The 21,399-nt window shown below is 34.8% G+C and overlaps 2 protein-coding genes across 3 annotated transcripts in view; both read left to right on the top strand.

Moving 5' to 3' along the window:
* LOC111458145 (cytochrome P450 71B35-like) overlaps positions 1 to 4,769 on the top strand; it is a 40,466-nt gene extending 35,697 nt beyond the window's left edge. Inside the window, exons 1-2 of one of the 2 annotated variants that reach the window (XM_023100626.1) lie at positions 3,106 to 4,006; positions 4,108 to 4,769. In XM_023100626.1, the coding sequence (XP_022956394.1) occupies positions 3,308 to 4,006; positions 4,108 to 4,719 (1,311 nt within the window). In that variant the 5' untranslated portion in view covers positions 3,106 to 3,307 and the 3' untranslated portion in view covers positions 4,720 to 4,769. Of the gene's footprint in view, positions 1 to 3,105; positions 4,007 to 4,107 lie in introns of those variants that run through there. The other variant, XM_023100624.1, reaches the window with a different exon arrangement.
* Positions 4,770 to 15,804: 11,035 nt separating this feature from the next.
* The window catches only part of LOC111458149 (cytochrome P450 71B26-like), a 12,732-nt gene continuing 7,137 nt past the window's right edge, over positions 15,805 to 21,399 (top strand). Inside the window, exon 1 of the mRNA XM_023100630.1 lies at positions 15,805 to 15,833. Coding sequence (XP_022956398.1) covers positions 15,807 to 15,833 — 27 coding nt within the window. The 5' untranslated portion in view covers positions 15,805 to 15,806. The remainder of the gene's footprint in view (positions 15,834 to 21,399) is intronic.

Here is a 21,399-nt window from a genome sequence, read left to right as displayed (position 1 = left end):
GGTTCCAGATCAGAACCTACTGTTCCTAGTTATTTCACATGGAAAACGATAGACCCCCATCGTACAACCCATTAGCTGTATGGGATAAGGGAGGGATCACGCCCCCTAGGTATTCAACACTACTGTGGGCCTGGGAGATATTTAGCACAGCCCTAGATGAGATGTCATATAGTCTCAGATAGCCATGCATGAGTTAGTGCCTCATAGAGAGACATCGGTCATTCACAACTCATCATAAGGAACTCTTAGAATTTAAATAAAAGGACGAATGATTAGAATAGCTCCAACACGATATGACCAGAACCAGACTACCTAGAGCCAGTGAGAAGCCCGTGAGAATCTGTTAAGCCTAGAATGCGATGAGAGTCTACAAATAGGTGGCTTACTGAGTTTAATTTTTATATTCATCCCTCTTTTCCTTCCTTTTTCAGATGTTCACAAGCTGCCAGTCGAGGTGGAGGAGCGTTTGAGAGCTGTGCGGTCACAGAAGGGGTCGTTCTGGAGCGTCAATCCGTTTTCAGTCGTTTTTTATTCTTCTTTTTTTATTTTTTTATTTCTTTGTATATTTGTATCTCCTTGTAATATTTGAAACAACAAACCTCTTTTTCTTTTCTTTTCTTTATTATTTTTTTTTCAATTTTGTCTTTTTAGTCACAGTCCGAGTTTCGAAGCCTCAAACAATCGAATGGTGGCATAATATGTGTGGATCGTGTTGTGGTGAATCAGAAGGGTCTTGAGGCTATAATTGGGGTTGTTGGGTTTGGCTGTCACGCTACAACGACGTAGTTAACATGTGTGTTGCTCAACTGACTAAAAGATCAAAAGATTCAAATCTTTCGCCTCCACAATGTCGAACTAAAAAAACTAGCATAGAAATGTGTTTTTCTTTTTATCTTTTATATTGAATCCAAATTTCTCAAATAAAATTCTACCTACTAGGTATAAAATCAATGAATAGATATCCATTGCAATTACATAATATCTGGATACTTTATAAATAACTCTTACATATGCTATGGAAAAATAATACAATCTAGTGATGCAATCCATTACCTACCTAAATAATGCAGTAGTAAGAGATAATAACATGCCTTTCATATTAAAATAATTGATAACTTTTTGTCATAGATATTAAATCTAATTTGTAACAATTAAAATACGTTGACTTTTGTGATGTGAACGAACTCCAAGATCGGGCAGATGGTAGAAGGAATTTGGTTAAAATAAAAGTAGTACGGATGCTAGAGATAGAACAATGAATTTTCACTATAAGCTCTCGTTACTTTACTTTTTATTATATAAAAAAAAAGTCTAATGACAATGAAGATAATATTCCTTACTGTCATCTCCTTCTTTTTAATTAGTCAATGTAAGTCTCTAACAATTTTTTGCTAAATAGGTGCAATCCAGTAAAACTATGTAGTCAAGTCTCCAAGAAGGAAAATGAAATTTGTTATGATTAAAATATGATATACATCTTTAAGCCCGGCATTTAATAACATTGACACATATATGCCATAGAAAAATATATCAAATTAGTTTCACTCCCATTCATTAGGTCATTTTTCGTAGAGGTATTATTGGTGATTTTTTTTTCTCAAACAAGTGTCGGTGGAACGTTTAGAAAGATGTCTTCTCATTTTGGTCTCTTACTATATTCACAGGTGATTGTACTAAGACTAAAATTATGACAGAAAAACCTTTAGTAATGTGCACTTGACCTTACAACTCAAACTCAGACGAGAAAACCCTACTCAAGGAATTTGCAGCATTAGGTTAAAAACATGTGTTACGGTGAATAATTTTTTATTATTTTGTGAAATTATTCTAGTTTGATGAAATTAACAAACGCATTCCGTATTAGGACACTCCAAAGTGGTCTCATTTTTGGGCCATTTTTCATAGGAGTACCATAGTGACTTTTTTTGTTTCTTAAACGAGTGCAATTGACTCGTTTTAAAAACTTGTAGTCATGCATACAAGACCTTACAACCTAAATTTGAATGCAAAAAACTTTATTTGGGCCATTTAAAGCATTTGATGAAAAAATTAAGTTACAACCAATATTTTTCGATAGCTTGGTGTGGAATGTTTAAATTTGATGAATCGACACACGTGCTCGTAAAAAAACACCTCGAAATGGTTTTACTCTCAAACTAATTTTGGGTCAGTTTTGTTTCTCAAAGGAGTGTTATTGGGATGTTAAAAAAAATTATTTCTTGCTTTGGTCTCTTACTTCACAGGAGATCGTACTAAGATTAAAATGAGCTCGCTAAAACCTATAGTCATGTGATGATTAACCATTTTTTTTAAAAAGAAACTTGGCTCATTCAATTTTTTTAATTTTTTTTAGTATATTCCTCAAAAAAATATTTTAAACCTAAATAATCCAAAAACTTTTTAAAACCATAAATTTTAAATATGAGATCTTCAAAATATATATATATATAACAAATATGGGATGAAAAAATCTGAATTACAACTCAGAATCGTCCAATTTCCTAGGAAAGTTAAAGTTCGATGGATGTGATCAAGCTCTAAAAGTTTGTTTCTTCTAACTGCACTTTAAAAGTTTGTTTGACTAAAGTTCTACGTGGCTAATTTAGGAAATGATCATGGGTTTATAAGTGAGAAATACTAACTCTATTGGTATGAGGACTTTTGAGGAAACCCAAAACAAAGCCATGAGAGCTTATGCTCAAAGTGTATAATATCATACCATTGTAGAGAATCGTGTTCGTCTACGATAGTGATTGTCTAACCATCTAAGTATCGTAATTGTCTAACCATCTAAGTTTCTTCACTCAAAAGATAGTGACTCTCAAATCTGTGGGAGTCCTTAGGAATAGTGGAGAGACTATTTGCATTACAATGGACCAATTTTAAAAATGCCATAAAATGTGTATACCAACTTCAAAGTCATCATCTCAATACAAATCTATATGATAATCTATATGATGTTGTGAAAGAACAATTATTGCAGTCTCTGTGGCCCAAAATAGCTCAATCACCCTACCCCACAAATATTACTCCTTCCACATTCTACTCTTTATATCTCGCAAAATAGAGCTTGGAAATGCTTAGAGTTGATACAATGATGTCTACTAATGATTTTTTCATCTGGGTTCCTCTGCTCTTCCTGTGTTCTTCTCTATTCCTTCTTAAAATCATAAGAAAACAGGCAAAACCCAACAACAAGCTTCTTCCTCCAGGCCCTCCAAAGCTTCCTTTGTTGGGCCATCTGCACCTCATTGGCTCCCTCCCTCATTGCTCTCTCTCTCAGCTTTCAAAAAAATATGGCCCCGTCATGCTCCTCCAATTGGGCTCTGTCCCAACCATCGTGATCTCCTCTGCCGCTGCTGCAAGAGAGTTGTTTAAATTTCATGACCTTGCTTCTTGCAGCCGCCCTCTCTTACACGCCAACAGAAGAATTGCGTACAACTATCTTGACATAAGTTCCACTCCATACGGTGATCACTGGAGGAACGTTCGAAAGATTTGTATGCTCGAGCTCTTCACTTCTCGGCGGGTGGAATCTTTTCGGGAAATTAGAGAACAGGAAGTGGGTCGGCTTGTAAACTCTATCACTCAATCCTCTTCTGCTTCATCTCCAATCGATCTGACTCAGAAATCCTATTCTCTCACAGCAAATATAACAACAAGAGTTGCTTTCGGAAGCATTTTCAGCGGGGGAAAATTAGATGATGAACACTTTCAACGTGTTATAAAGAGAGCAGTTGCAGCAATTGGAAGCTTCTCCATGACTGATTTCATTCCTACTTTCGGTTGGATTATTGATCGGTTGAATGGTGTTCATGGGAGGCTGGAGAAGAGCTTTGCTGAGATGGATGCCTTTTTTCAACATGTGGTCGACGATCGTATCAACTTCAAGAAGACTTCTAAGAACGAAGAAAACATTGTTGATGTTTTGTTGAGAATGGAGAGGGAAAGCGCTGAATCTGATGCACTAAAAGTCACCCAAGATTGCATTAAAGCACTCATCAAGGTAACCTAAAATTGGTAACCTAAAATTAGAGATTCTTTTTAGAGTGTTTAGCAAGATTAGGAGTCTGGATTATTTTAATCTTTGGATATATGGTTTTCTAGGATATTTTTATAGCGGGAGTAGAAACAGGAGCAGACGTCATTATTTGGGCCATGAGAGAGTTGGTTAGGAACCCAAGGGTGATGAAGAAGCTCCAAGACGAGATCAGAAGTTGCATAAAAGAAGATTCAGTGAAAGAGGTCGACCTAGAAAAGTTTGAGTATCTAAAAATGGTAGTGAAGGAGGTTCTGAGATTGCATCCACCAGCCCCTCTTTTAGTTCCAAGAGAAACTATCTCCCCTTTTAAGCTCAACGGTTACGATATTGACCCCAAGGTTCATCTTCACATTAATGTGTGGGCCATTGGACGAGACCCACAATCCTGGACTGACCCAGAAGAGTTCTTTCCTGAGAGGTTTATAGAAAGCAATGTCGATTACAAAGGACAAAACTTCGAGTTAATACCTTTCGGAGGCGGGCGAAGAATATGTCCTGGGATGAACATGGCAATCCTTACCGTGGAGTTGGCACTGGCTAACCTCTTGCGGTGTTTTGATTGGAAACTGCCAAATGGAACGAAGGAAGAAGATGTAGATATGGGAGAAGACGTTGGTATTATCATTGCCAAGAAATCACTCCTTAAATGTATTCCAGACCTTTCAAGTAATTTTTAGTTTATAGTTTATGGTTATCTAATAAACTCAAATAAAAGAGCTATAAGCCCATTTCTATTAATATTTCGTATCCATAAATTAAGTAAAAGAAAAAATAATAATAATAATAATAAATAATATATATATAGCTAAAGACAAAATGAAATCAGAGTTGCAAAGGCTTTGTTATTGTTTTACTCACCTCCAATGTCCCATATATAAGCCACATATCCTACTCACCAAACAAACCTATAAATTTTGGAAACTATCCCCTTATTTAAATTTGGAAGTACTAGAAAGTATATCTACTAGTTGTTCATTAAAATTAAAAGAGCTAGCATAAATGATATCATAATATAAAAGTAGATAATGATAATATCACTTATACCTTCCTTCTTTACCTATAAAGTAGTTTCATTCTGACTTCTCATGTATTTTTTTTAAAATATCCATCAATTTTGCTCTACCAAACTCAAGGGACCTGCTTGAATCTGTACAATGGCTTTCTCAACTTGTATACCTTTGTTTCTTTGCTTTTTTTCTTATGAATTTCTCTGGTTGTGCTACATAGACCTCTTCTTGCAAACCTATTCTTGAGATTATTAGTGAGTGAGTTTCTTTGTCGTGAGTAGTTGTGACTCTGCAAGTTGTGTCAAAATAGCTTATTTAGTATTTCTGAGGTATACCCAACACGATTGGTGATTTTCAAAATCGTCGGAGAAATCAAGAAACTCAACAACAACAACAACTACAACACGTAGGCAACATGCATGATGTCCTATTTACAAGGACAAAACTTTTAGAAGGACATTGGCAAGAGTGAAACTACACCACTAGAGAAGGATTCTAATGGTGCCTTGAGCAAATGGAGAATCAAAGCAGGCAAAGTAAATGTTTACCTTGAAGACGACAATCGGAGAAAAGATGATAGAGCACATTTGGGATGACAAGACATCGAAAGAAGCATGGATCACATTCGTGATGTTGCTCTTAAAGGAGAACGATACGAGGCTACAACTTCTTGAGAACGACAATCTCACAATGTGACATGAGCATTGCCTAATGCTTCCATAGAGTCAAGTCGATCTGTTGGGAGATTATTGAACTAGACCGAAGTTCGTCATTGGAAAAGCTCGAACGAAGAGGATCATTATCCACGAATTGCAACAAGAATATAGAAGCTTCGTTATTGCTATACAAGGATGACATGCTCAACCATTACTTATAGAGTTTGAAAATTTGCTAGCAAGTCAAGAAGCCATGACTAAGCAAATGGGGGAGAAAAATGTACACATTTGGTTAAGCTTTGATGTGTCTAAATATCCAAGTGACAATAATGTTGGTGAGCAGGACGTGACTCAATGAAGTGAACTCGGTGAAAAGGAAATAGCACCTAAACAACTTAGACGGTCAAAAAGAATTCAAAAGTCAAATTCAAAGTATGTCAATACAACTATTATAGAAGATAAAGTTAAAAGAGCCAGAGATGTATGAAAAAACATCACAAAATTCGACTTGGCAACGGGCAATGGAGGAATAAATTATAGCCTTGGAACAAAATCGAACTTGAGAACTGTTGATATGATTCAAAGTATTCAAAATTGAGATATGATTTAAAGTAGTTGAGATATGATTCAAAGTATTCAAAGTACCAATATTCAAGGAGATTGTTAGTAGATTTCAATTTATCTCTGATTTCCATAATTTACTATCTTTGGTTAGTGTATAAGCCTATAAATATTGGAATTGGGTAAGCATTAAGTGAGGAAACAATAATAAAGCATTAGCTTCTATATATTTTATCTTTTCCTATCTCTTTCAATATTCTCTTCCCAACAAATTTGGTATCAGAGCCAAGTTCCTATCAACACGAGAGTGAGTGATTATTTTTTTCACAACGAAAATGGCAGTAGCTGGTTTTTTTCCTTTGCACCACTGTTACCAATTTTTAATGGTGAGAAATATGAGTGGTGGAGCATCAAGATGAAGACATTGCTCAAATCGCAAGAGCTATGAGACTTGGTGGAGCACAGGTTCGTTGATGTATTAGAATCCACAATAAAAGAAAAGGAGAGATTAAGAGAAACCAAACGCTTTGTTCATTATTCAGCAAGCAATTCATGAGACTATTTTTTCACGAATTGCAGCAGCAACCACATCAAAATAAGCATGGTCAATTCTGCAAAAGAAGTTTCAAGAATATTCAAAGGTCATAACAATGAAATTGCAATCTTTAAGACATGATTTTGAAACTCTGTTCATGACGAAGGGTGAATCAATTGCTGACTTTTTGTCAAGAGCAATGACAATAGTCAGTCAGATGCGTACCTATGGAAAGAAAATTTCAGAGAAACAATAGTTGCGTATCTATGGAGAGAAAATTTCAGAGAAACAATTGTTGCAAATGTGTTGAGAAGCTTAATTCCAAAGTTTGACCATGTGGTGGCTACCATTGCAGAAGGAATGGGCATACAGAAGTTGATTTTTGGTATAAAGATCAACACAGAAGTTGATTGTTGGTATAAAGATCAACAAATGAATTTTGCAGCAGAAACGAAGAAGAATAAAAGTTTTTTATGACGTGTATTGATATTAATTCAAAAGAAGGTGACTTATGGTTTGTTGATAGCGAATGGTCGAACCATATGACGGACATCAAATCTTTATTCCAAGAGCTTGATGAGATGCAAAGAATTAAGGTGCAACTTTGAAATATAAAAGAGATTACAGTTGAAGTTTCTACAGATGAAGAGACAAGGGTCAACTCCAGTACATATCTTAGTGTCTCCACTGCAACACAAAATTTGTCAAATCATCATCTTCAGCACCACTAAATAGCAACTCTCCTCTTGAAGAATTTTCAGTTGAGACACCTCCAAGGAAGTATAAATCTTCAGCTAACATATATGCACCATGTCAATTTGCTTTTACTGTTTCAGACCCTATGAGTTAAGAAGTAGTTGAAAAAGAAGAGTGAAAGAAAGCCATGGTAGAAGAGATGCAGTCCATTGAGAAAAATTGGAACAAAGTTCTATGGAGATTTACATGGGAGATGTAGTCCATTGTGGTAGCCTGTTTATCAATTTGATGAAGATTTACAAGAAGAGGTCTATGTAACACAACCAGATGGATTCATAAAGAAAGACAAATAAACAAAGGTATACAAGCTAAGACAAACATTATACGGATTAAAGCAGACATACTTATTAAGGTTTTGTCAAGGGGAGTATTGAGATATGATTTAAAGTATTCAAAATTGAGATATGATTTAAAATAGTTGAGATATGAATCAAAATATTCAAAGTACCAAGATTTTAGGAGATTATTAGTAGATTTGAATTTATCTAGGATTTCCATAATTTATTATTTCTAGTTAGTGTATAAGCCTATAAATATTGGAATTGCTTAAGTATTTAAGCATAGTGAGGAAACAATAATAAGCACTTCAAATTTGATCTATTTTATCTTTTCCTATCTCTTTCAACATTCCTTTCCCAACAAGAACTAGTGTCAAGGCTAGGAGATATCAAACTCATCTCTTGCAAGACTTACGAAATAATGTGTCTCTCGGATGGATCAATTAATAGATTCAAGGCTCGAACGATAGCTCTAGGGTTCTCTCAACAATATGACCTAAACTATGACGAAACGTTTAGTCTAGTGACAAAGATCACAATCGTATAGGTTCCTCCAACACTTGTAGTAAGTAAAGATTGGAAATTATGGCAGATGAATATGAAAAATGCTTTCTTACCTGGAGAGTTAGACAAGGAGATCTACATGAACCAACCAAATAGATTTGAAAATGTAATTGGAGTCATTAGATAGTACATGCAAAGTCCAAAGAAACTTCATTTAGATGCGGCTCAACAAATCTTGCGATGTTTCAAAAGTATAATTGATTATGATCTTTTGTACAAAAGAAACGAAAACTACAAGCTAGCTAGATACCGTGATGCTGACTATGCATGATATCACGATACCTAAAGATCAAGCATCGAGTATGTATTCAAGATCGGTTCCAGAATAATTTCTTGGTATAGAAAAAGGCAATCAACAGTCTCATTGTCAACTACAGAAGCAGAGTACAGAGCGACGACTAGAGCAGCTCAAGAAAGTACATGGTTGGTTGAAACTCTTAACGAAGGATTTGCACCAGAAAATTGACTATCAAATATCATCTCATTGCGAACAATGAATTTGCGGTTCTTCTCGTAGAAAATTTGATGTTTCAAGGTAGAACAAAGTATGTTGAGATGCATTATCATTTTATTAGAGAGATTGAAGGAAGAATACGAATGACAAAGTGGCAAACTTGTTTACAAGAGGACTGAATAATAACAAATATAAGGGCTTCGCTGTCAGCTCAACATGATGCGGCAAATGTGAACTAGTGTTGAGGGGGAGTATTAAAATATCCTTAATAGCCCCAATAGGGTCAAGTTCAATAATTGTATGAGTTTAGTTGCATGTAGTTTAGGAAAAAGATTTAGGTTAAGTATTTTAGGAGAAGAATTTAGGTATTTTAGGAATAAATGGTTAGATATTTTAAAAATAAATTATTAGTCTATGTTATAAATACTCCCTCACCCTACCACCAAGGTTATCATCCCAACAAATCCTAAACAGAGAAAAGTGTAGTAGTATTCTACAAAGTGTCTTATAATCTTTCCTCGGTTAATAAAGAGTGTGAGTATTTCTCACAAACAGTTATGTTTAACTGGACTCTAGTATGTGACTGATGCACACTTTGGTCGGATGATTTTATATCCGACCTCTCCAAATGGAACTTGACGTTGTTGTTTCTGCAAACATGGTGCTTTCCCAAGTGCCAAGTGGGTCTGAAGGTTGGCACCGCTGTGGTTACAGTGACCTGATTGTGGTGGTGACTGAGACGGTGGCTGAGAATATTGGTTTTGGTGATTTTTCTTCCAACGTGGTACCTTACCAATGGCAGATTGCTATGCCACCTACCATGGAGTAGTTGACTCATAATATGTAGCACCCGAAGAGAAGAAAAAAATGAGGATCGAAGTCAAAAGAGGAAGAAAAGGTAAGAAAAAGAGAGAGAGAAAAGTTGAGAGAAGAAATAAGAATTCGTCTGAAACCTCATCAGAAAACCACGGACGAATGGGAGGTGTCATGTGGCTGAAGTTCCTTTTCGATCAAGAAATCGAGAAGATCCGCGAGGTAAGATCTTTAGCATTTTTTTCAGATCTGGAACTTTTTATTGTGAGTCAAGGTTTGAAATCGTGATATGTTCATCTAGAGTGAATCCTTCCAGAGGATCCATGAAGAAACCTAGCCAAAATTCTTGTTCAAAGGCGAAAATACGAGAGTTCTTCCAAGAATCGATAAGGATGTTAATGGACCTTCTTCCGGCATATAAATAAATTTCAAGAAAAATGGTAAGATATCTACAACTTTGGTGAAGAAACCAATTTGAATTGGATTCAAAATCTAAAGATATGAAAAATAGAAAACAGAAAGAAATCTAATCGAAAAATTGTTGTTCATTTGTAGGAGGAGAGAGAAAAGACTCCAGCGAGTCACATGTCGACCATCGAGTGGAGCCGCGCGTACCACCAGGCGGAGAATATGCATCAGGTGCCTGGTGGAGCCATGCATCGAACGCCTCATGGAGCGACGCAGCTCCACCCGATCTGCGACACACGACCTCTACACTCGATCCAACCCACAACCCATCTTCGACTCGCAACCCAATCTACTCGGGTGACCTGTAGTCCAACCAGAGCTGCTTAACCCGAACTGACCCAGAACCCGGTCCAGCGACCCACGAGTATGGCTTTCTTCCGCGCGTGGCACTCGCGCATGACAGCCCTAAGTGGGGCTTCTCAGGGCGCGTGTAAGCTTCATTTTGACTCATTTGACTTCTGTTTGCCTGATTTTTATCCTAATTCCAATTCTAACCATATTTTTATGTGAATTAGGACTTAATTGAGAAAAATCAATATTTTTCTCAATTAGACACCGCTTAGGAACGTTAAACGAAAGGGCACGCGTCAACCATGTAAGTCACCACATGGAATTTAGGAAGAAATATACTTGTTCGATTTGCTTCGAATGCATGCATGTTACTGTATTTACCTTAAGGGTAGCTTTCCATGAATGAATTTAGGTAATTTGATTATTATGAGTATGGATGTACTATATAAAGTATTATGAGAATTATCTGAGTGTTGCAATTATGTTTTAAGTTTCCGCTATACATGTATGTGTTTAATTCATGCTGATAGGAGGATGGAAATTTGTGAACTTTGCACTCCCGGAGCTTGATGGATATTATTGTCCCGTTGAGCATGTATGTTTATTTTTCATGAATTATGTATGATGATGTTAGATAATGGTTGTTTGCACACTCAATCAATTTCCATGATCTAGTATTATGTTAAGTCTTGCCACTTGTGGTTAGAGTGACTAGTCACTAAGTATGGCCTAATCTTTCCCCAAGGAACCTAATAGACCACCACAACATACAAACCACATCAAGAACATCCTTAGGCTGCTAGTTGTGTGAACGGTGTCTATAGCTTCGTGGGGACCAAGGGCTCCTGATCAGAACCCACTGCTTCTAGTTGTTTCGCATGGAAAACGAGAGACCCACTTTGTACAGCCCATTAGCTGCATGGGATAAGGGAGGCGTCGCGCCTCTCAGGTATTTAATACTACTATGGACCTGGGAGGTGGAGGAGCATTTGAGAGCTGTGCAGTCACAGAAGGGGTCGTTCCGAAGCGTCAATCCGTTTTCAATCGTTTTTAAGTTTTTTTTTTTTTAATTTCGTTTTATATTTGTATCTCTTTATAATATTTGAAACAACAAACCTCTTTTTCTTTTATTTTAATTTAAATGAATTTTTATCTTTCCTTTTATTTTATTTTTTTGTTTGTTTTCACTTCTTTCGAAGCCTCAAACAATGGAGTTGTGACATAGTATGTGTGTGGATCAACAATGGAGTTGTGACATAGTATGTGTGTGGATCATACTGTGGTGGATCAGAAGGATCTTGAGGCTATAATTGGGGTGGTTGGGTTTGACGGCCAGGCTACAACAACGTAATTATTAACATGTGTGTAACTCAACTGACTAAGAGATCAAAAGATTCGAACTATTTGCCCTTCACAATGTCGAACTAAGTAAACTAGCATAGAGATGTGTTTTTTTTCCTTTCGTAAATTGTTTCATATTGAATCCAACTTTCTCCAATATCCAATGGAAAAATAATACAATAGCATCAAGTGATGCAACCCATTACCAGCATTACTAATAGATAATAACATGCATTTCATATTGAAATAATGGATAAATTGTATATTTGTATCGTTTTATTTATTTTTTTTATGAAAAAGATTTTTATTTTGGATCTATCTATTTATTTCAAATTATGAATGAATTAATTCGAATATATATTTATTTATAATAATAAAAGGTAATAAATCCTTCTTTTTTTACCACCAAACTTTATTCATTCAAATAATAATGTTGCAAATTAATGATGCCAACTCATTAGTGAGAGATAATAACATGCATTTAATATAGAAAAATTTGATAACTCTTTGTCAACCATATTAAATAATAACAACAAAAATACCTCAACTTTTGTCATGTGCGTGAACCCCAAGATAAGATGGATGATAGAGGAATTTGGACATTGTTATCAATAGGGCCAATATAAGGAATTCAGACTATTTGATAGTTTAATAGAGTTCTATCACTGATCTTCACTGTAATTACATTTTTGAGACTAACAACTTCTTTATCTGATGTTTAAGAATTCTATTGACATAGTTTGGTTAAGATAAAAGTATGACTAATGCTAGAGATAGAACAACGAATTTCTACAATAGAATGATATTGTCGATTTTAAGCATCAGCTCTCATTACTTTGTTTTTGGTTTCTCCAAAAAAGTTGTTGTGCGCCGGAAGCTGAACTAATGTACTCACAACACCAATGAACAGAATCACACAAAGAGACACCAAGATATTTACGTGGTTCGGAGAGAAGAAGTTCCCCTACATCCACGGGTAGCAATCAATCACTAAAACCCAAGTGTTACAAGTGAATACCTCACTATCACACTACAAAGTCTCTCACCAATGTATCACCCAACAAATACAATGTGACACCCAATCACTAAAACCTAAGTGTTACAAGTGAATATCTCACTATCACACTATAAAGTCTCTCACCAATGTGTCACCCAACAAATACAATGTGACACCCAAAACTCTCCCAAATCCCGATATCACTTGTTAGGAGTGGATCTATCAAATGGGGAGCAATCACTAATAAACCAAGTGTTACAAGTGAATACCTCACTATCACACTACAAAGACTCTCATCAATGTGTCACTCAACAAATATGATGTGACACCCAAAACTCTCCCAAATTCTCACCAATGTGTCACTCAACAAATACGATGCGACACCCAAACTCTCCCATCTCCACCCACTTGTTAGGAATGGATATACCAATGTGTCACCCAACAAATACGATGTGACACCCAAAACTCTCCCATCTCCCAAATCCCACTTGTTGTCAACCGATATCCAGAATGGAGGGAGAACTCTCTCATTATATAGCGTCACAAATCAAATCTCTGACTGAGACTAAATCTAATTCAAATAACGAATCTAATTCAAATCCAAAAACCAAATCAAATCTAATCTTATGACAATTTACAACAAAAGTCTTGTACCAAAAGAGATAGTATCCCTTACTTATACACCCGGATCTTCTTCTTAATTAGTCAATGTAAGACTCCAACAATTCTTAGTAAACAGGTGGAATCGAGTATCAAGTCTCAAAAAAAGGAAGATCGAATTTGTTATGATTAAAGTATGATATACATTTTTAAGCAGCACATTTAATAAAATTGACACATGGATGTAATAGAAAAACATTTCAAATTAGTTACACTCCCAAGATGTCTTTTAGTCCATTTTTTTTATAAAGGTATCATTGGTGACTTTTTTTTTTTTTTTTTTCCTCAAACAAGTGTAGTTGGAACGTTTAAAAGAGATTTCTTCACATTTTGGTCTCTTACTGTATTCACCGGTGATTATACTTAGACTAAAATTAGGACCCAAAAAATCGGTAGCCATGTGCACTTGACCTTATAACTCAAACTCAAACGCAAAACTCCTACTTGAAGAATTTGTAGCATTAGGTTAAAAACTTGTGTTACAGGCTAATAATTTTGTGAGGACTATTCAAGTTTGATGAGCATTCAATAGTAGGGCACTCCAAAGTGGTTTTACTCGCAGGCCATTTTCCATAGAAGTACCATTAGCAATTTTGTTCGTTTCTTAAACGAGTGCAATTTAGTCGTTTAGAAAAACATCTTTCTTATTTATTTATTTTTTTGTCTCATACTATATTCACTAGATTGGACTAAGATTAAAATAAGGACCAAAAAATAACTTGTAGCCGTACATACGAGACCTTACAACATAAATTTGAATGCAAAAAAAACCTTATTCAAGCCATTTAAAGTATTACATGAAAATTTAAGTTACCGCCAATATTTCTCTATAGCTTTGTGAGAAATATTTAACTTTAATGAAATCGACACAAAAAAAAAAACTCCTCGAATTAGATTTACTCCAAGCTAGGGTACACTAAGACCTTTTTCATTTCTCAAATGAGTTTTCGTGGGATGTTAAAAAAATTTATTCATGGTTTTGGTCTTTTATGATAGATTTAAAAAATTCTGAAGTTTTAAATGGATACCATTATTCATTATTCATTTTTCTTAAGGGATTTCTAAGAGTTCCTTTCTTGGTTTAATTTCTTAATAATATTACTTTGAGTTTGTTATAAACCTAAAATCTAAAAGGTTTAAAAGTCTTAAACATACATTGACAAGAAAAAATATTTAGCATGTGGTAGAGAAAACATAATTGTAATATTGCCTATGATGTTGCATTTTTATTAATTTGACTCATCTTTTCAATAATAAAAGTTGATTCAATATAATTCCCATCATATTATCATTTGTAGTTTCTTCCTCTAAAAAAAATAGTGGCAGTCAAAACGGTTGGAATTTTAGGAATAGTCCTTCAACAAACCTTTTTGTGAAGCAATAAATAATTAACACCTCCTGGTACAAATTTTGGATCAACCGATAAGGCGGCTAGAATTAAATTATCTCTCACGATCCAAGATTTAGAAGTAAAATTTGAAACCTTATTCTAAATTGATTTGAAACCTTGTTCTAAATTGGTTGCAAGGCTGCTAGAATTAGATTACCCCATAAAGTAAGATTTGGAACCTTGTTCTAAATTGGTCGGATGCAATTCGGATAGATTTGGAACCTTGTTTTAAATTGGTCTGATGCCGATTCATTCATCCACAATTTTTACCTAACAATTTGTGGGTATTTATAGTCTCTAGACAAAAGACGTTTGTGACCAAGAGTAAATCTTGATCCCGTACAAACGTTGTTACATTTTAAAGTTTTGCTAACATTTTAAAGTTTTCCAAACTTTTTTACCCAGGATTAAATCTCTATCCCCTCCAAACTCTATTGTTGACATTTTAAAGTTTTCCAAATTTAATCATGCAAATATTTAGTATTTTTTAAACCTTGTTTCCATTTTAAAACTGTTACATTTTAAAGTTTTTCAATTTCAACCCTACAAATATTTAGTACGTTTTAAACCTTTTTGACATTTTAAAACTATTGTTGACATTTTAAAGTTGGAAATGCAAATATTTAGTTGTTGACATTTTAAAACTATTGTTGACATTTTAAAGTTTTCGAATTTCAACCATACAAATATTTAGTACGTTTTAAACCTTGTTGATATTTAAAAAATTTTCAACTTCAACCATATGCAAATATTCAATTTTGAAACTCCATTTTTCTAAAAAGGACAACAAAAAATGCATGCATAAAATGTGTATACCAACTTTAAAGCCATCCCTCTCAATACAAATCTATATGATGTTGTAAATGAACAATTATTGCAGTCTTTGTGGCCTTAAATAGCTCAATCACCCTACACACGCATATTACTAATTTCACATTCTACTTTTTATATCTCGCAAAATAGAGCTTGGAAATGCTTAGAGTTGATACAATGATGCCTACTAATGATTTTTTCATCTGGGTTCCTCTGCTCTTCCTGTGTTCTTCTCTATTCCTTCTTAAAATCATAAGAAAACAGGCAAAACCCAACAAGAAGCTTCTTCCTCCCACCCCTCCAAAGCTTCCTTTGTTGGGCCATTTGCACCTCCTTGGCTCTCATCCCCATCGCTCTTTTACTAAGCTTTCAAAAAAGTATGGCCCCGTCATGCTTCTCCAACTGGGCTCTGTCCCAACCATCGTAATCTCCTCTGCCGCCGCTGCAAAAGAGTTGTTTAAGTTCCATGATCTTGCTTCTTGCAGCCGCCCTCTCTTAACGGGTAGTGGAAGATTTTCATACAACTTCTTGGACCTAAATCTATCCCCCTACGGTGAACGTTGGAGGGAACTTCGGAAGATTTGTATGCTCCAGCTATTCACTGCTCGGCGGGTTCAATCATTTCGCGAAATTAGAGAAGAGGAAGTGGGGCGCCTTTTAAACTCTATCTCTCAATCCTCTTCTTCTTCAGCTCCAATTGATCTGAGTGACAAATCCTATTCTCTCACTGCAAATATAACAACAAGAGTTGCTTTCGGCAGCATCTTCAGCGGGGCAAAATTAGATGATGAACACTTTCAACATGTTATCCGGAGAGCAGTTGCAGCAATTGGAAGCTTCTCCATGACCGATTTCATTCCTACTTTCGGTTGGATTATTGATCGGTTAAATGGTGTTCATGAGAGGCTGGAGAAGAGCTTTGCTGAAATGGATGCCTTTTTTCAACATGTAGTCGACGATCGTATAAACTTCAAGGAGAGTTCTAAGAATGAAGAAAACATCGTTGATGTTTTGTTGAGAATGGAAAGGGAAAGCTCTGAATCTGATGCACTAAAAGTAACCCAAGATTGCATCAAAGCACTTATCATGGTAACCTAAACTCTTTTGGAAAATAGCAAACTGTTGATCCGTTTGATATAACCATGTTTCATTTTCTTTCTTCTTTGGCTGTTAGGATATTTTTATAGCAGGAGTAGAAACAGGGGCAACCACCCTTGTTTGGGCCATGACAGAGCTAGTTAGAAATCCAAGAGTGATGAAGAAGCTACAACACGAGATTAGAAGTCGCATAAAAGACAATTCAGTGAAAGAGATGAACTTGGAAAAACTTGAGTATCTAAAAATGGTAGTGAAAGAGACTTTGAGATTGCATCCACCACTCCCACTTCTACTTCCAAGGGAAACTATCTTCCCTTTTAAGCTCAACGAATACGATATGGACCCCAAGGCTCATCTTCACATTAATGTGTGGGCCATTGGTCGAGACCCGCAATCTTGGACTAACCCAGAAGAGTTCCTTCCCGAGAGGTTTATAGGAAGCAATATCGATTATAAAGGACAGAACTTCGAGTTAATACCTTTCGGAAGTGGACGAAGAATTTGCCCTGCGATGAATTTGGCAACCCTTACGGTGGAGTTGGCAGTGGCTAATCTGTTGCTGTGTTTTGATTGGAAACTGGCGGATGGAATGAAAGAAGAAGATGTTGATACGGAAGAGGCTGCTGGTCTTGGGGCTGCCAAGAAATCACCCCTCACCCTTGTTCCAGTCCCTTACTTTTAACTAATTTTAAGTTTGGAGTTTATGGTTATCCAATGGAAATAAGGTACTTAAATAAAATAAAACATTATATCTTATTTTGTGGAGCAATAAAGACGGTCACTGATTTTCTCAACGTAGAAAATTTAAGCTAATATATCAAGTTCTACGAATGCTCTTTCCATAAACCGAAACCACCAAAATTGATTAAACATTGAAAAAAGAAAATGATTAGCTTTATTCATACGTGATGGAATACAAGGTGAATTCTATCGACATTCGAATCTAATCTATCAAAGGGATGTATTCTCTCTTTATGTGGTTCTAATTAAGTATTTTGGAACATTCTCGTACATGTACGTACCAAATATTAAATAATTCTATTTGATACATGTATTATTATTATATGGCTATCAAATAAATTTAACTCCAAAACATATCCAATAAACTTAGATTTGGCCTTTTCAAAATTTGTCATGGGTAGAGACATATAATGATGAATTAAGTTTATTCATGGACACTCTCCAAACTTAGTTATCTTTCATCTTCCATGTCGAGTGGACTTCTTGATAAGGAATCGATCTAAAAGAAAGTTCTGATATTAAATAATAAAGAATCACTACAAAAGAAGTAAAATTCGAATTTCCTTGTTAATCGAATATCTCAGCAAGAACACTTGTTTGAAATTCGAATGACTCCACAACCGATTAAGTCAAACTTGAATTATTCTAAATATGCAATCTAAACTAAATAGGATTAAAAGTCAAGCTTAAATTATTCTAAATATGCAATCTAAACTAAATAGAATTACAAAGAAAGCCATGCATTTTACTACATTTTCCAAATCTTTTTACAAAGACAACATACATTGACTAAGTCTAAAAATTAAAATTCAATCTCAACCTTTCATTAGCCATTACAAGAGTTTAACTTTCCTATTTTGTGACCATAATTAGCTATTAGGTTATTTTTATGGTCATAATTATGACTATGTAAATAAGCCTTAGAATACATTAAAAAAAACATCATAACTCTCCATTATCATACACCCAAATTTTGTAACCAAAGAACTAATGAAGTTTGATTCTTTTTTTAATGTGACATGAATTGCAATATTTTATGGTAATTTGAATAACATTTTCTTCGCATATTCCTTGAAGTTTATATGGCATGATTGATATCTTGATTCATATTGTCGTCACTTTACTCTTGACAAGCAGTAAATATCAAAATAGAAGAAGAGGAAGCTATAAGTAACCAAGCAAAAATAATATAGCCATTTCTCCAATTCACAGTTGCAGGAACTTGGCCGCTAATCACGAAAGATTATGCTATAGAATGGCCACAACTTTATAGCTTTTCAACCTTCATCCCATTCGTTTCCACTTGCTTTTGAGAGCCTGACCTGATTAGACATCATTTGAACATTCATCAACATTGATTCTTGTTTGGATGTTGAAAAAGGTGCTATGAATTGGGTAGCAATAAGTGTGTTACCAATGCAAAGGTAGAGGATCATGGAGCTCAAATCCACCCTCACTTTCTTGTTTGGATTTGTGAAGTATGTTAGCAAATTCGCATTTAGCAGATATCCCATGTCGAGATAGGCTGCGCTTAGATTGGCGGTGGTTACATTGAACCATGGGCTTTTTGGATAAAAGAAAGAGGCGTAACAAAGTTATAATGTACCTTCTTGAGGTCAATTCTGTTCGGTGCATGTGTATATCTAAATCAATTAAGTTATGCCTATAGTTCACTCCTACCTATGCAGATATAAATATCAACTTCTGGTACAAAACATTTACTAATCAGAAATATAACCTTGAAATTGCCAAATGATCTCCCCATGATACCACGAATGAACAATCGCATCAATATATGGTATGCATCTTTAAGAGGCACATATGAAGAAGTCTCTTCGCTATATGTGAGCTGCCTTCTCTAAGAAATGCTTTTATAAGAGTATTGTTTGGCTTTCCACAATCTATCAGCTATTATAGTGTAGGTTACAACATCAGGTTCCCTTCCTTTCGAAACCATTTCGTTAAAAAATTCTAGAGACAATTCTACCAAATTCTTCCGAAATAAGAGATTCAAATATATATTAAATGCCCAAATATCAGGATGTTGACCAATGTTAGATGAACCGGACTCTACCATGGTATGATATTATTCACTTAATGAGCGACACATGTCCTCCGTTTGATTGGTACACGATGATCATGACGCCGGTTGACACATGGCTCATGAAAATTGTTATCAATAGGGCCTAAACAATTTTATTTAACCGAACTTTGACCAATCAGACAGCTTTTGAATTTGCACTCTAGGACGTGATTGATGCACACTTTGATCCAGTGATTTTATGCCCAGCATCCGCATATGGAACTTGACGTTGATGCTTCTTCAAATGTGGTGCCTTCCCAAGTGGGTCTAGAGGTTGGCACTGTGGTAGTTTACGGTGACCCAATTGCGGCGGTGACTGAGTGGGTAGTGGAGGATATTTGTTTACCGTGACCCAATTGTGAATCCAAGTTTCTCAAATAGAATTCTACCTTTTCTATGTTTCACTACTTTTTCTATGTTTCACCGTACAAAATCATATCAATGGAACTTCACGAAAAAATTAATGGATATCCAATATCTAGATACTTCATGAATAACTCTTACCTAAGCTATGAAAAAATAATACAAGTATCGAGTGATGCAACCCATTACCTATCTAAATAATGAATTAGTAAGAGATAATAACATGCATTTAGAAAAATTTGATAACTTTTTGTTAACAATATTAAATCTAATGAATAACAACGAAAATATCTTGACTTTTGTGATGTGCACGAACCCCAAGATATGGTAGATGGTAGAAGGATATGGTGGATGGTAGAAGGAATTTGGACATCGTGGGCCAATGGTAGAAGGATATGGTGGATGGTAGAAGGAATTTGGACATCGTGGGCCAATATAAGGAATTTAGACTATTCCTCTTCTTTTATGTCTAGTTTAATAGAGCTCTATCATATCTTCTAGACTCCAACTTCTTTATCTGATGATTAAGAATTTAATTGACATGGTTTAGTTAAGATAAAAGTATGAATGATGTTAGAGATAGAACAATAAACTTCTACAATTGTATGATATTGTCAACTTTAAGCATAAGCTCTCATTGTTTTGCTTTTGGTTTCTCAAAAGAGTCCCGTACCAATAGTGATAATATACCTTACTTATACACCCGAATTTTCTTCTTAATTGATCAATGTAAAAGTATGAATTTTCTTCTTAATTTTCTTCTACAATTTTACTGTTATGATGGTTGAATTTCCTTTGTAAAATTAATCGTACTTGGTTTGAAGTGTTGTGGCTGTAATTCATGAGAGCCTACAATTGTGAGAAGATAGTTTCATGAATGGCTCGCTGAATAATAATTAAAAAAGAAAATTGAGATCCTTCTTCTCCTAGCTTTCCTTTTCTCCTCTCGTAGGTTCTATGGTAGGTTTGAGTATATTAACAAACTCATACTCCACCATTAAAGACCATTGATCCATTTAAAGTAAATGTAGTAAACAATTTGATCATAAAAGAAAAAAAAAAATCCAACCGTTTTTTTTTTTTTACTCTATCTAGTATTTCTTTATTTATTTATTTATTTTTTAAGGTAATTGCCAATTTCTAAAATAGTTTGCTCCCATTTAATTTCTTAGGAAATTTTTAAGATATTGTTCAAAACTCAAAATTCAAAAGATAAAAAAACATTTGGTCATAAATATAAGACTTAACACCAAAAAGAAAAAAAAAAAAAGCAAAAAATTCTAAAACATATCAAGTTTTTTCTTAAGCTATTTTTTAAAGAATACCATGGTTCATTTTTTGTTATTTTTTAATGATGCACTATTGATAATTTCTAAGAGCTCCTTTCTTGTTTTAATTTCTTAAGTTCTAAACCTAAAATTTAAAAAATTTAACATCATAAGTCTTATACCTAAGAAATTGACAAAAAAAAAAAAAAAAAAAAAAAAA

Source organism: Cucurbita moschata, unplaced genomic scaffold (assembly GCF_002738365.1).
Source record: "Cucurbita moschata cultivar Rifu unplaced genomic scaffold, Cmos_1.0 Cmo_Scf00021, whole genome shotgun sequence".
Taxonomy (NCBI): domain Eukaryota; kingdom Viridiplantae; phylum Streptophyta; class Magnoliopsida; order Cucurbitales; family Cucurbitaceae; genus Cucurbita; species Cucurbita moschata.
This window is presented reverse-complemented; position numbering and strand designations above follow the sequence as displayed.